This window comes from Arvicola amphibius, chromosome 1 (genome assembly GCF_903992535.2).
Source record: "Arvicola amphibius chromosome 1, mArvAmp1.2, whole genome shotgun sequence".
NCBI classification, from domain to species: Eukaryota; Metazoa; Chordata; class Mammalia; order Rodentia; family Cricetidae; genus Arvicola; species Arvicola amphibius.
Window position 1 is genome coordinate 54,731,970 of NC_052047.1, and position 14,106 is coordinate 54,746,075.

The 14,106-nt window shown below is 37.2% G+C and overlaps 1 protein-coding gene and 1 pseudogene across 12 annotated transcripts in view; both read left to right on the forward strand.

The window, feature by feature from the left end:
- The window catches only part of Lcorl (ligand dependent nuclear receptor corepressor like), a 147,247-nt gene that overhangs the window by 77,109 nt on the left and 56,032 nt on the right, over positions 1-14,106 (forward strand). For 2 of the 12 annotated variants that reach the window (XM_038328389.1, XM_038328336.1), the window contains one exon: positions 11,174-11,214. The exons of the other annotated variants lie outside the window; for them this stretch is intronic. In XM_038328389.1, the coding sequence (XP_038184317.1) occupies positions 11,174-11,188 (15 nt within the window). In that variant the 3' untranslated portion in view covers positions 11,189-11,214. The remainder of the gene's footprint in view (positions 1-11,173; positions 11,215-14,106) is intronic. 12 annotated transcript variants of the gene reach the window in all.
- On the forward strand, positions 2,385-3,269 carry LOC119813216 (annotated as a pseudogene).

A 14,106-nucleotide genomic window follows, 5' to 3' on the forward strand; every position in this document is an offset into this window, starting at 1 on the left:
AAAAAAAATGCCAAACTTGGTAGGCCATCAGGCCTCAACCCTATGTAGAGCTGTAGGTAACTGAGGAAAGCTGGGAGTGGGAGCATGGTCTTTCCCAGGGAGGAGCACAGCAGTTTGTTGTACAGTACCCAGATGGTCGGCCCTGAAAACATACATATAAGTAACATTATATGGACTCAACAAGTGATATTTAGGTGTGTGTTTGTGTGTGTGTACAAATAATATATATACATGTAATAACAGTTAATGAAAAAAGATACCATGAATTTGAAGGAGATGGGTATATGGGAATGTTTTGAGGGAGAAAAATGAAGGGAGAAATATAAATAGGTTACAATCTCAAAAAATGAAAACAACAAAAAACCTTTTTGAGTTGATAGAGATGGTTCGATGTTTACAAGCACTTGCTGTTCTCGCAGGGGACAGGAGCTATGTTCTTAACACTCGTGTCCAGCAGCTCACACTAACGCCATGGAACCACAGCTCCAGCAGACAGCCACACTCTTTTGACCTCCATGGGCACACAAATTCATACCCTCCAAAAGACACAACATACAGATAACTAAAATGAAAATAAATCCTCTTTTTAAAAATATGTTGATACAAAGGTCATTTCCTATTCCTCATTCCCCTTTTTTGTTAGCATGCATTCAGAAATCATGAACTTTTTAATATGTTTTCTAAAGTAGAATTAATTTGGTTTTAAATAAAAACTCATGGTTTCATATTCACTTGGCACAAAGTTTATAGATGTTAGAAAATGCTGTGAAAATGGTTTGTCTTCTTTGGGCTTCTTAGTATAGCTACAAATCTTAGAGGTCTTCTTGTGCCTGATTTTTCTTTCTGTTTTCCTTTTTATATTTTATGTTCTTCATGGAACTTTTAAGTGTTTTCAGTTAACCTACAATAGTCATTATTAGTTTTGTATACTTTTAAATTGGTATTAGTATGTAGAAGGAGCAGCGCGGCTGTGTCCTGCCACTCGGCTAGCTTTACACCCGAAATAATTACTCGGAAACTGTATTCTTTTAAACACTGCCTGGCCCATTAGTTTCAGCCTCTTATTGGTTAATTCTCATATCTTGCTTTAATCCATATTTAGTAATCTGTGGTGGTTGCTTACCAGGAGAGATCTTAACCTGTGTCCATCTCAGAAAGGAGAAGCATGGCGACTGCATATGGCGACTGCCTGAAGCGTCTCCCCAACTCTGCTTCCTTTCTCCCACAATTCTGTTCTGCCTGCTCCACCTACCTAATTTTCTGTCCTCTTAAAGGGCCAAGGCAGTTTCTTTATTAATAAATGAAAGCAACACATAGACACTCCTCCATCATTAGTAGTTTGCCATCTCTGAATATACCCATGATGGTTAAGTAAGCTTTATGGTAAAACCAATGTTACAGTTCTGTCACTTAGTTTTGTTATAGAAATATTTTATTGAGGCATAAAACAAAACTTTTGTTGCCCTTACAAATACCTGTAAGTTCTAATATAGAATTTTAAAAACTTAATTTCTTTTTTCTATTCTAACTATGTGACTTTCCTTTCCTGTCTCCCCTCCCCAGTTTCCCCTTTCAATTTAATGTGTTCTTTTTTTTTTCTTTAACTATCTGATTTTACTTAGTGCTGCCTGTATGGTCATGGGTATAACATATGTTCATCTAGTAAAAGCATGGAGACCCTCTCTGGGGCTACCCCCACCCAAAAAAACCAACCAAACAAAACACCTTTCCTGTTTGTGTTGATTTCATTCCTTAATAAAGAAACTGCCTTGGCCCATTTAATAGGCCAGCCCTTAGGTGGGTGGAGTAGACAGAACAGGAAGAAGGAAGTGAGGCAGATGGCTCAGACAATTGCCCTGCCTCTCCTTCTGGGACAGTCGCCATGAAGCTAGCCACCAGGTCAGACATGCTGAATCTTTCCCGGTAAGACACCACTTTGTGGTGCTACACAGATTATTAGAAATGGGTTAATCAAGATGTGAAAATTAGACAAAAAGAGGCTGGAACTAATGGGCCAGGCAGTGTTTAAATGAATACAGTTTGTGTTGTTATTTTGGGTTTCAAGCTAGCCGTGCGGGAGCCAGGCAGGACGAAAAGCAGGCCTGCTCCGCTCCTCACTACACTTTCCCTCTTCTAGTAGCCGTCAGTTGCCAATAACTTCTCAGCTGTTGGTGGGCCTTTGTGAGCTCTTCCCCATCCCTGGTGGGATTTTGGCTGGCTCAATCTTGTGCAAGTAGTTACAGCCACTGGGTTGATATGGACAACAACTCCTGTCATTTCCAGAAAATAGTGTTTGGCTACATATGTCTGCTACTTTTGGCTCTTAAATTTTTTCTGATTGGCCTCCCTGGGACTTCAAATGTGCTCCATGTGTGGTTACTTTTTCTCTGGTCTCAAAAACTGCCCTCATGACCAAGGTAAAGATGAAGGTGCAACCGCTGCAGGGTGTAGATCTGGTAGAAATAAAACACTGTCTCACATAGAAGCCAGATAGTGGTCAGTGGCCATCCATGAGTCATTTAAATACTTTAAAGAGTAATACAGGTCTTTTATATAGAATAAAGGATTCTCAGAAAACTTAAAATTAAGATGTCCAATCAGAAAAAAAAATGGTCTATCAAATCATGGAGGATGTAGGGGATGAAGGAATGTGGAAGAGAGTTGTTTCATACTAAAGTTACTTGCCATTAACAGAAATCGACAAAATTCTCAAGAAATTGGCAAGTAAAATGCTTATCACAGATAGAAAATCTGTAACAGCCTTCAAGAAGAAGGTTTTTTGCTCTATAACCTGCAACCAGACTTATCTGTCACTGATGGAGCCTGGTACAAGGACCAGGATTTTTAGTCTGAATTTGTTAAGATGGTTAACTATTAATGTTTCTCAAATTCCTACAAGCCAAAGCAGAAACAAATGATAAAGTAAACAGACTCCAATGATAGAAACAGACAGTCCATTTGCTTCATCACATGGAGTGTGGAAGTACATCAGTGAACTGGGCATCAGTAAGGGCAAGTTGTCCATGGAGAACATTGGAACCATTTTGAACACAGTTATGATGGGAAAGTGGAGATGTCACTCATTGCTGTGAAGGAAGGCTCTTTTGGCAGTGTTGATGGACACGTGAACAGGACAGTCAGCCCAGTCCTCCACCACAGGCTTGGTCTGGGCACCCTGTGGACTCTGCCCAGTTTTTTTTGACAGCTGTGAAGGTGGTGAGCTTTCATTATCTAATTATATTTACAAAACAGAGTGGCTTGAATTTTAGTAGCGAGCTGAGAAATTTCAAATGGACTTATTGGAGAGCAAATAATTCATGATGGAACATCAAATTTCTTTGAAAGCATACTTCACAGTGGTGGATACTGATTTCACTACTATGAAAACATTGTTTATGAAGACAGAACACAAAGCAAATTAAGTTTAATGAGGAAATCTGTTTTTCAGTAAGTAGTAGAATATCTTGAAGCTATGGAAGACACATCTTTTGATGGTTCAAGGAAAAAGAATCCAGCTATTCTCTAATTGACCAAGTGCTGTGCTAACAGAGCCAGAAGATGTGTAGCTTATACTAAGACACCAACTTTCAAATGTTTTCAGACCACTGGCATTCCATCCTGAAGGGGATTATCTTACTCATATTTCATTGTTAAAACTGTAGGTTTCGCTGTGTGTTTAATTATATTATTTGTCAGAATTTCTCTCCAGATTCTTATTCCATGTCTACAGTGTGACCCTCCCTACTACTAGCACCAAATTTAAATGCTGTAATCCCTATGTGGAATGTGTAGGCAGGACCTGTGGAAGGTGGCAGATGATGAGTGCAGGCCTGTATAGAGAAGACCCAGTGTTCTGTCGCCCCTGTGCAGCCCAAGATTCCCAGATTCTAGAATTAGGATAAATAAATAATTTTGATAAAACATCACTCTACAATGTTCTATAAAAGTAAATAGAAGGACTAGACAGTATCTATTCTCTTAACTAAAATTAAAACCAGAAGTATCTGGGTGTGGTGGTGTGCTCCTTTAACCCCTGCACTCGGGAGGCAAAGGCGGGCAGATCGCAGTGAGTGAGTCCAGTCCGGTCTATATAGGAAGTAACAGTATAGCTATAGACAGCCTGTCTCAAAAATAAAAAGAGATCATTGCCCCTTATTCACAAATCCTTGTTCTCACAGTAATTACAAGATACTGGGAAATACGTTATAAGGATGAGTAAAATGTAATAATGAAACCATTTCATATATCTAATATATGCTAATATAAAAAGTGATCTTTCTGCTCTCTGAGCTGTAGGGGTGGGATATATGGATATCCTGTTTAGAACTAAAAACTCAGGTCTCCTATTCTCTGCATGTTGACCACAGTCTACTACACTCTTATCCATTATCAGAAAAGCCTCTTCTTTCAGTTGGGATACAGACACCCAGTTTTCATTTCTTACTGTCACATAAATATTTTGTCAATGCAGTTTTCATAGAACTAGTATTTTGTTACAAATACTGTAACATAAAATTTTCACATCTCATTTAGCAATATGATATAGCTGTAGTTCCATTTAAAAGATTGTTTAGATTCAGTTTTGGAGTCTCAGAGACCACTTAATTTCTAGGTTTCTCTTATTTAGTTATTTATTTATACAAGGAACTTAAAATTCTTGTAATTTGGTCAATTCTGACCTTTTTTTAAATGTGACCAACCAGTTTTGAAAATTAGTATCTCACCATTTAAAATGTTGATGTAACTGAATTATTTGGTATAGTTTAATATTTTTTGCTGAGTAGTTATATATTTTAACTACAATTCACTCACTCTGTTTTGTAGTTTGTTGGCTTTTCAGCCCCTGAACTTAGAAACAAGTGAGTTATCCATGCTTATAAAAGGTCCATGATACACACTTTTTGTAACAGTGTGTGCATGTATTCAGGGTATATAGAAGATAATCACTGAAGCATAGAAATTGATTTACATGGAAATACATTGACAATTCTTCTGTATAAAAAAAATCAAGGCCTCCTAAATTAGTGTTTGTTTTCATGGCTTCAGATGGGAAAACATAGGATACTGGCTTTTGGAGCATGTTTATGTGGAGCATGTTTTAGAAATTAAGAAAGTGCAGTAAAAGAATTAAAATAAAAAGGGCTACTGATGGCAGAGTTGAAACAATTTGAGAATTAAATAATAATCATTGAACTTTATCTTACAACCCATTTAATAATAACCCATTAAATAAATGATGCATGTTTTGTGCTGATAGCATGTAAGCAAACAAACAAATGAAGGAGGGATAGCTTTTTTTTCATAGAAAACCTCCAATTTTTGTTTTTTTATTTTTTATTGCTTTATAAATAATACCATTCAAAATTTCTACTTCCTTCCCTCCTCCCATTTGTCTCCTGCTCCCCATTCACCCTCCCACCACCCCCTCCAGTCCTATGAGAGGGCAGGGTACCCTGCCCTGTGGGAAGTCCAAGGCCCTCCCCGCTCCAACCAGCCTAGGAAGGTGTGTATCCAAATAAACTAGGATCCCAAAAAGCCAGTACATGCAGTTCTGCGGGAAACCTCCAATTTTAAGAATGCATAGAAAATGAAAGAAAAATGCTTACACTAGCATAGTGATAATTTGTGTACTCCATAAGTACTAAAGTCAGTGAGAAAGGTATGTGCTTTGTATTGAGATGCTTGGCTATACTCTGCCTTCTTTATAGATCAGAACCCCAAGCTGATAAACCCTCTATTAAGTATTTTTCTTTAATAGTTCCCTTCAGTGACTTCACCGTTAAGTAATTTTGTGAGGAAGTGAGGAATATTCTGTCATTTTTCTATGAACTGTAGTTTTAATTTATTACTTTAAATTTTTGTGTTTTTTAAATTAAAATATAATTACATCATTTTTCTTCTTCTGTTTCCTCCCTCCAATCACTGCCCTCTCACTCTCTGAAACCCATGGCCTCTGTTTCTTTATTATTAGTGTGTATGCCCTTTTTTTTTTTATCCTATTCTGTTGTTTTTTACCCCATCACTTCATTCCACCTCCACCTCCCCTTTTTTAATGTAAGGAATGGGTCTTTCATGTTTTCCACACTGGCTCTGAACTATTATCCTGCTTTAGCCTCTTAGTAGCTAGGACTAAAAAGTACAGATCATGATCCTATTAGATCCTAGATACTTGATTTTTAGTAAATGCATTCGTAAAAACAAAAAGGCAAGCTTTAGTTAAGATATGGCTCTGTGTCTTTGCAGCTCTTTTTAAAAAATACTTAGTAATAATTTGCATTTATCTGGAGTCTTGTACGGTAACTAAAGACGGTAAGTTCCAAAAGCAATGCTTGGAAGGGTGTTATTGGCAGATACTCAGTGGACAAAAACAACACAGAAATATGTTTTTAGTTCAGTATTAGGCCTCACTGTTTCCTTCTGCTGCTGTAGCATTTGAACACTAGATGTAGGGTTTATTTGTTTGCTTGTGTTTTTTGTTATGACCAGTATGTGATCATTATGTCTAAATTCTATAGTAGTCATTAAATTGAACTTGTTTAGAATGGACCTTTTAGCCCCTGTTGTCCCTTATTCACTCTGTTGTTAAAACATAGCATTTTACTTGGTTTTATGTTTTTCCTACAAGTAACCCAGACATAGCACAGACTCACGAAGTACTGAGAACCGTTATTTGTTAGAGTGGCTAAGTTTATCACTCAGACATTTGTGACACTTCCAGCAGTAACTTCAGGCTTCAGCTTTGCTGAAGATGGTTGTATAGAGAAGGAAAAGGGCTTATCCAGACAACGAATTTGTTGGTCAGAGATTGAAGCAGAATAACCTATTACTAAAAATGATTCAGCATTCTGAATACTTTCTCATCACATTTCTGCCATAGACTGTGGGTAGACATAATGTGTTGTTGAGCTAATATGTTTTTGAACAAATTACCAAACTACACCCCCATATGAATAGAAACTAATTCACCCTTTCTGTCCAGTGTCATTATAAGTTTCTTATTTTGCAATAGCAGTTAGGCCAGCTGAAGAGTTAGCAGTTAGGCTACTTATTGTTTCTTCTGAACTTGTCTTGGATAATAGAATATATTAGCATGTTGTGTACCACATAGCCAAAGGAGTCCCTGCACTAAAATGTTCACGAATCCCATTTGTTCCTTTACTTTTTGATCTTCATACTTTGCTTATACTGCCCTACCTTTAAGAATGTATCTGTAGATTTTCTGTGTACATGTAAAATTTTTGACATATACCTATTCTGACTTTTAGATTTTTCTGTCTGCCTTTAGTGACTTCGCCACTTAACCTGTGCTTAAATGCTCACAGTCTCTATTAATAAAGTCTGTGTTACTTGCTAGGCCTCTATACGTTGCAGGAGGAATTTTAAGCTCATTAAATTTAAAGCTAAGCTTATTTTCTGTTGTAAAGCTGTTCTTTTTTTCTGAGTAAGCACTAATTAGGGCTATTGATACCATCTGACCCAAAATTAAAATGAAAGTTGTTTTCCTTTATTCTTTCTTGTTCCTTCCTTAGAGAGGAGCTATTAATAAGTATCAAAACATTACTAATAAGGCTGCTATGACCATTCTTAGACAAGTTTTTGAGCATGTATTATTCCTCTAGGAAAAATTCATAAATATTTTTACCAGGTCATAGGTCTTTGCATACTGAAAATGTGTTGATAACGGCCAGGCCATTCTCTACAAGCACAAAGATCTCCATACTCCAGGCCGTGTCAGCATTGCTGTTGTCACTGGTGCTGCCTTTTCTAGTGGGTGTGGATTGACGTTCTGAGCAAGTTTGTGCACCTTTCTTTTTAAACTGTCTGCTGAAATTATTGGGCCATATTAATTTAGTTGTCTACTGTCATTGGTGGTGTATAGGCATTATTTATAAACTCTCAACAAAAATCCTTTATCAAATAATTATCAATGTTCCTTGTTTCCTGAATGTTGATTATTTTACTGAAGTACTTTTATGCCTTGTACTTGAGTTGTTGGGTAGAGTAACCTTATAAGAGTTAAGACAATCTAAGTTATGTCCTTCATGTAGTAGTAGAAAAATTATATACTTAGACCCGTAGAAAATGAACATGGCTAAGAAACAAAAGCAAAAGCTCTGAAAGCTTGAGAGAGGCTTGGCAAATTTATGTTTGGAGTGGGCTACAAAATCTTTATATTTTAAATGTCTTGTATAACAAATTAAACTTTCGACATATTTATAAAATGAAATTATAGTTGTAAAATGATTATAGGATCTATAAAAAGTATTACTTTAGAGGATAGAAATTTGGTTTTAAGATTAAGCCTTTTTCCCAGGCCCATGGTGACAGCCCGCCTAATAGGCCGCTGAGGAACATGACTGGTTCTGTGGTCCTGCTGCAGCCAGGGTCTTTGTTGATGTCTGTGGCCCTAGTTCCCAACAAAGTCCACAGGGATGCCTTGCTTCCAAGTTCCAGTGAAATGAAGAGGGGATGAAGAGGCAAAGACAGAGGAGCAAAATGTTGTGTTGTTTTGTTTGTTGATTTGTCTCTATTTCTCTTTTAATTTTCCTTTGGGGGAAATACTACAAGAGTGAGGGGCAGATGTGGAGGGACTGGGAGATGGGTGGGTTTGAGTTACATGATAGGAAATTTCAAAAAAAAATTGTTAAAAAAGATTAAGGCTTCTTATAATCCTGACATATAGAAATATATAACCTTATTTGAAAAGGGTATTGTGTAGGTACATATGTGTGCATGTGGGTATAAGTGAGAGAGAGAGTTGTGTATAAAATTTATAAATGTGGGGCTCAAGGCAAATGACTTTCCTGTTTGCTCTCATGATAGCTACAGAGCTGGACCATACTTTTTTCTGCTCTATCATCCTTTAGTTGAAAATACATACCTTGGTTTACCAGTAGGTAAATGGAGAATTGATAGAATAAACATATCATTTCTATTTATCTTAGCTGTATTTCTTGGGGTTTTTTCTCTTTAAGCATTAGTTTATTAATTCTCAGTGAAGCAAATTTATAGTCACCCACTGCTTCCCGAGCTCTTGGTGACCAGTATGTTAAAGAAAGAGAAGTGCCGTATTTAGTTGTCTTGGGGAGTCAACAAAGTCTGGCACATTGTTGGGACAGAATGAAGCCCCCCCCACACACACACACACATTAAGACTGAACATGACATCCCACTATAGGAAATAAGCTCCAACAAGTTAGCTTATGCACCAGGGATAGATCTGGTCCTACTGACAAGGGCCCCTCAGATTGTGTGGGAGACAGTGATGAAACTTGGACTATCTGACTATCCACTGTCTCCTATACATGGAGAGGCTCCACACTGTCAGTCTAGAGTTCATGAGTTTCCACAAGATTGGTTCAACTGTCTCTGTAGATTTCTCCATCATGATCTTGACCTCCCTTGCTCATATATTCCCTCCTCCCTCTTTCCAGTTGGATTCTCAGAGCTCGGCCTATTGCTTGGTTGTGGATCTCTGCATCTGGTTTCATTAGTTACTGGATGAAGGCTCTATGATGATAATTGGTGTATTCACTAATCTGATTACAGGAGAAGACCAGTCCGGGCACCCTTTTTACTATTCCTAGGAGTCTTAGCTGGGATCGTCCTTGTGGATTCTTGGGAATTTTCCCAGCTCCAGGTTTCTCCCTAACCCCATAGCGGCTCTCTCTGTCAAGATCTCTCTTTCATTGTTCTCCCACTCCATCCCTCTTCTCCTCAACCATCCCATTCCCTTATGTTCTCACACCCCTTCTCTTTCTTTTACCGACCTCTTGCCCCTGTTTACCCAGGAAATCTCATCTGTTTCCTCTTCCTAGGGCCATCCATGTGTCCTTCTTAGGGTCCTCCTTGTTACCTAGCTTTTCTGGAGCTATGCATTGTAGTCTAGTTATCCTTTGCTTTATATCTAATATCCAGTTAGGAGTTTCTATCTAGAAGAATCCCCCCCCTTTTTTTTTCTTCTCTAGATACTACTTTGATTCCGTGTAGTCTTTTCCTAGCCCCACCGTAGTAGCCTATAGTACAATTTACTCCTTTGCCAGGGAGTATATTACAAAATAACCAGACTCCTGTATAAGACCATTTGTCCTTCATCTGAAATCAAAAGTTGGGATAATAAGTTTTATCTGATAAATGAAAGCTGCTTCATTTGTTGGCCATAAAAGTGTACATCAGGTTTATCCAATGGAATGCCTGTGGGTGAGTGACTAGTTGCTTGATGAATTAAGGTGTTAGCATCCTGTTTTTGTATTATATATTTTTAAATTCCATATATGTATGCTATATTTACATCATTCCTGATCTCCTCCCTCCAAGGCCCCCTATAAAGAAACATTATTATGTTTCAGACTGAAGAGAATAGAAACTTTAAAATATCTTCATGCCATGTTTAATGCTCTTCATTCTGGAGAAAGAAAGTTTACTGAGAGGCTTGCTTGCTAGTAGTTGGGAAGTGTCAGCTGAAACTGCTGTGTGAATGCCACAGTGAGTCAGAATTTGGCTTGTAAATAGCGTCGTATACCACCTTCTTGATTCACCAAATTGGCATTCCTACATTTCCAAGTTTAGGTACCTAACTATGGAATGACATCACTTGCACTCAAATGTAGAGTTATTGATAAATAATACCTCTTTCTTAGAGCATCAGTCATATTATTTATTAGTAAAGAGGATTTCAAAAGCATATATAAAAACAAAATATGAGTAGCACTGTGCTTCTTGTTATATATTCTAAAACAGTCGTACTTAACCTGTGGATTGTGACCACTTTGGGGGGTCAAACAACCCTAAAAGGGTTGCCTAAGACCATCCGGAAAACACTTATTTCTGATGGTCTTAGGAACTGAGACACCATTCTATTGTCTCCAGGCAAGTCCACCTACATGCTTTTACGCCCACATTTAAATACCTGACTTGATGACATTATTACAGCCAACCCCATCACATACACCCCAAATAGATACAAGTGTATATGACAGGGTCAGCACCATAATGTACTTACATGGGACTAGTCACACACTAGAGCAGCTACTACTGTGTTAATATCAGCAGTATTGGAGGAAAATATTTCATGAATTATAATTACTGGGTAGATGTAAAATCGTGTGCTGTAAAAAAAAATCTGTATCATGGAAACTTAATCTGGATGTTGATCTTTTTTTTTTATATTCAGCTGTGGTTGATGTGAATACTGCCCCCTTGTGATAGTAACAGGTATGTTTTTAAAAAGCAGAATGGTAAATCATGGGAAATTTTAATGAACTTTATTGACTGAACTATGCCATGTATCATCTTTTGTATTATTAAAGCTATTGTTATATATTATTTTCATTAGAAAACCATCCCATAACATTGGATCGTGTAGAGAAGAACGTTAAGAAAAGAAAATATAGTGAGGATTTTTTACAGTATGGTTTTATCTCAATAATTACAGCAGGAATTGAAAACCACAATGTGTTGTTTGTTGTGAACTTCTATCAGCCAAATGTATGAAGCTGAACAAATTAAAATGTCATTTTGATAGCAAACATCTGAGCTTCACCGGCAAGAATACCAGCTATTTTAGAAGCAATGCTGATGGACTCAAGAAATCCAGGCTTGACACTAAGTACCACAAACAAAACATAATAGCCATTGAAGCTTCTTATTTGGTGGCACTCAGAATCGCTAGAGCCATGAAACCCCATACCATTGCTGAGGATTTACTGTTGCCAGCAGCCAAAGACATTGTTGGAGTTATGATTAGAGACAAATTTGTTATACATTGGGTGAAATTTCCTTATCATTAGACACTGTCCACAGAAGAATAGATATGTATGCTGATATTATAGAACAAATAATCCAAGAAATTAAATCAGCTCCACTTCCAGTATTTCGTATCCAGCTTGATGAATCTACAGATGTTGTAAACAGTTACTGGTTTTCGTAAGGTATATTAATGATGGCGACTTTAAAGATGAGTTCCTTTTTCGTAAACCTCTTTAAATAAAATTACTGTGCGTGATGTATTGGTGCAGTTGGTTCATTTCTGAAAGAGCATAAGCTCTCTTGGGAAAGGTTTGTGGTGTTTTCACAGATGGCACTCCGGCTATACTAGGATGTTGATTTGGTTTTCAGTGTTTGGTATTGAATGAGTCACCAAAGTCATTGGAACTCACTGTATGATTCATTGGCAAATATTAGCAATGAAGACAATGCCACAAGAGTTACAAGAAGTAATGAGAAGAGTCGTAAGTTCTGTCAATTTTGTCAAGGCGAGCACTTTAAACAGCCAATTGTTTTCAGAACTGCAATGAGTTGGATGCACCAAGCAAAGCTCTGCTATTTCAGACTGAAGCGAGATTGTTGTCCAGAGGAAATGGTTTTTTTCCCCAGGGGAAAGGTTTTAAAACAAGTTTTTGAGCTTCATGATTAAACATTTTTTAATCAGAAATCAAGACCACAGTTTGAATCACTTTTCAGCAATAAAAATGAATTGCAGAAAATAGCTTACTTGGTGGACATCTTCGCCATCTTGAATAAGTTAAACTTATCACTGCAAGGACCAAATGCAACATGCCTCAATTTGTCTGAAAAGATCCAGTCATTCCAAAGGAAACTTCAGCTTTGGCAAAAAGAAGTTCAGTGAAAGTAAAATTTACATGTTGCCTGTCTTATCTGTTTTGTGGAACATAACATTAAACCAGACAAAAGGATTATGACATGCTTGCAGATGAAATTTGATCATATTTTCCAAATCTGCCTGACACCCTATTTGTGATTGCCAGAAGCCCATTCACAGTCAAAGTTGAAGATGTTTCTGAGACAGCACAAGAGGACTTCCCTGAACTTATTACAGCAAGAATTGAATTCTCTACAATGTCAATTCTGGATCAAGTGTTTACAGTCATATCCTGTTCTGTCTGGGACTGTGTTGTACCTTCTTCCATTTCCAACAACATATCTTTGTGAAACAGGGTTTTCCAGCCTGTTAGTTTTCAAGTCTAAATACAGAGATAGACTTGTGGAAGATGATCTTCGTTCTGCAAAGACTGCCCCAGGAATTTCTGATCTAGTGAGAAAGAAGCAATCTCAACCTTTGCACTTACATTGGCTTTTTACACATACTGTTACAAAACGGAGCAATGTAGTTTACTTTTGTTATATTGTTACCCATGCTATACCATGCTTCAAGACAAAGTTTCATTTATTTGTAATTAGAAATAAATATTTCACAGCCTATTGTTTTGTGATTAATCATTATGCTTTAATTAAGTTCAAATTATAACAATAAAAATACATCCTGCATATCAAATATTTACATTATGGTTAATAACAGTAGCAAAATTAAAGTTATGAAGTGCAAGAAAAATAATTTTATCGTTGGGGTCACTACAACATGAGGAACTGTATTAAAGAGTTGCAACATTAGGAAGGGTGAGAATCACTGTTCTAAAGGATCTCTGGTGCCATCTACTGAAAGATTTTTTTAAGGAAGAACATAAAAACAAATACAGATTTTTCACTTAATCTTTTTAAAATTATTTTTTCGTTAACAGACCTTTTTGTTTTTTCAGGTGTGGTCTGATTATTTAGCCATACTGATCATAAACTTTAAATTTTTTTGCCTCAACCTCCTGAGTATTAGAATTACAGGCATTTACTACAACACCTAGTTAAATCTGTTTTTTTAAAGAGTGAATTTAAGTATGCAAATGAAGCAGAAAGCTCAGTGTTCTCATATATTTTTTCCGCTTTCCTTCATTTTCCATTATAAACATCTCATTCATTTTGTATTTGATACAGTTAATAAACCAACATTGATGAACAACATGGCCAAAAGCAACCTGGGGATGAAAGGGTTTATTTCATCTTGAACTTCCTAGCAGTTCATCACTGAGAAAAATCAAGGCAGAAACTCAAGCAGGCCAGAAACCTGAAGGCAGAAACTGAAGTAGAAGCCATGGAAGAAAGCTGCTTCCTGACTTTATTGCTTTCTTACAGCATTCAGAACCACCACTGCAAGTGTGGCACTGTCCACAGTGAATGGGCCCTCCCACATCAATTACCAATCATGAAACTATGCCACAGGCTTGCTCACAGGCCCACCTGGAGGGTGCATTTTCT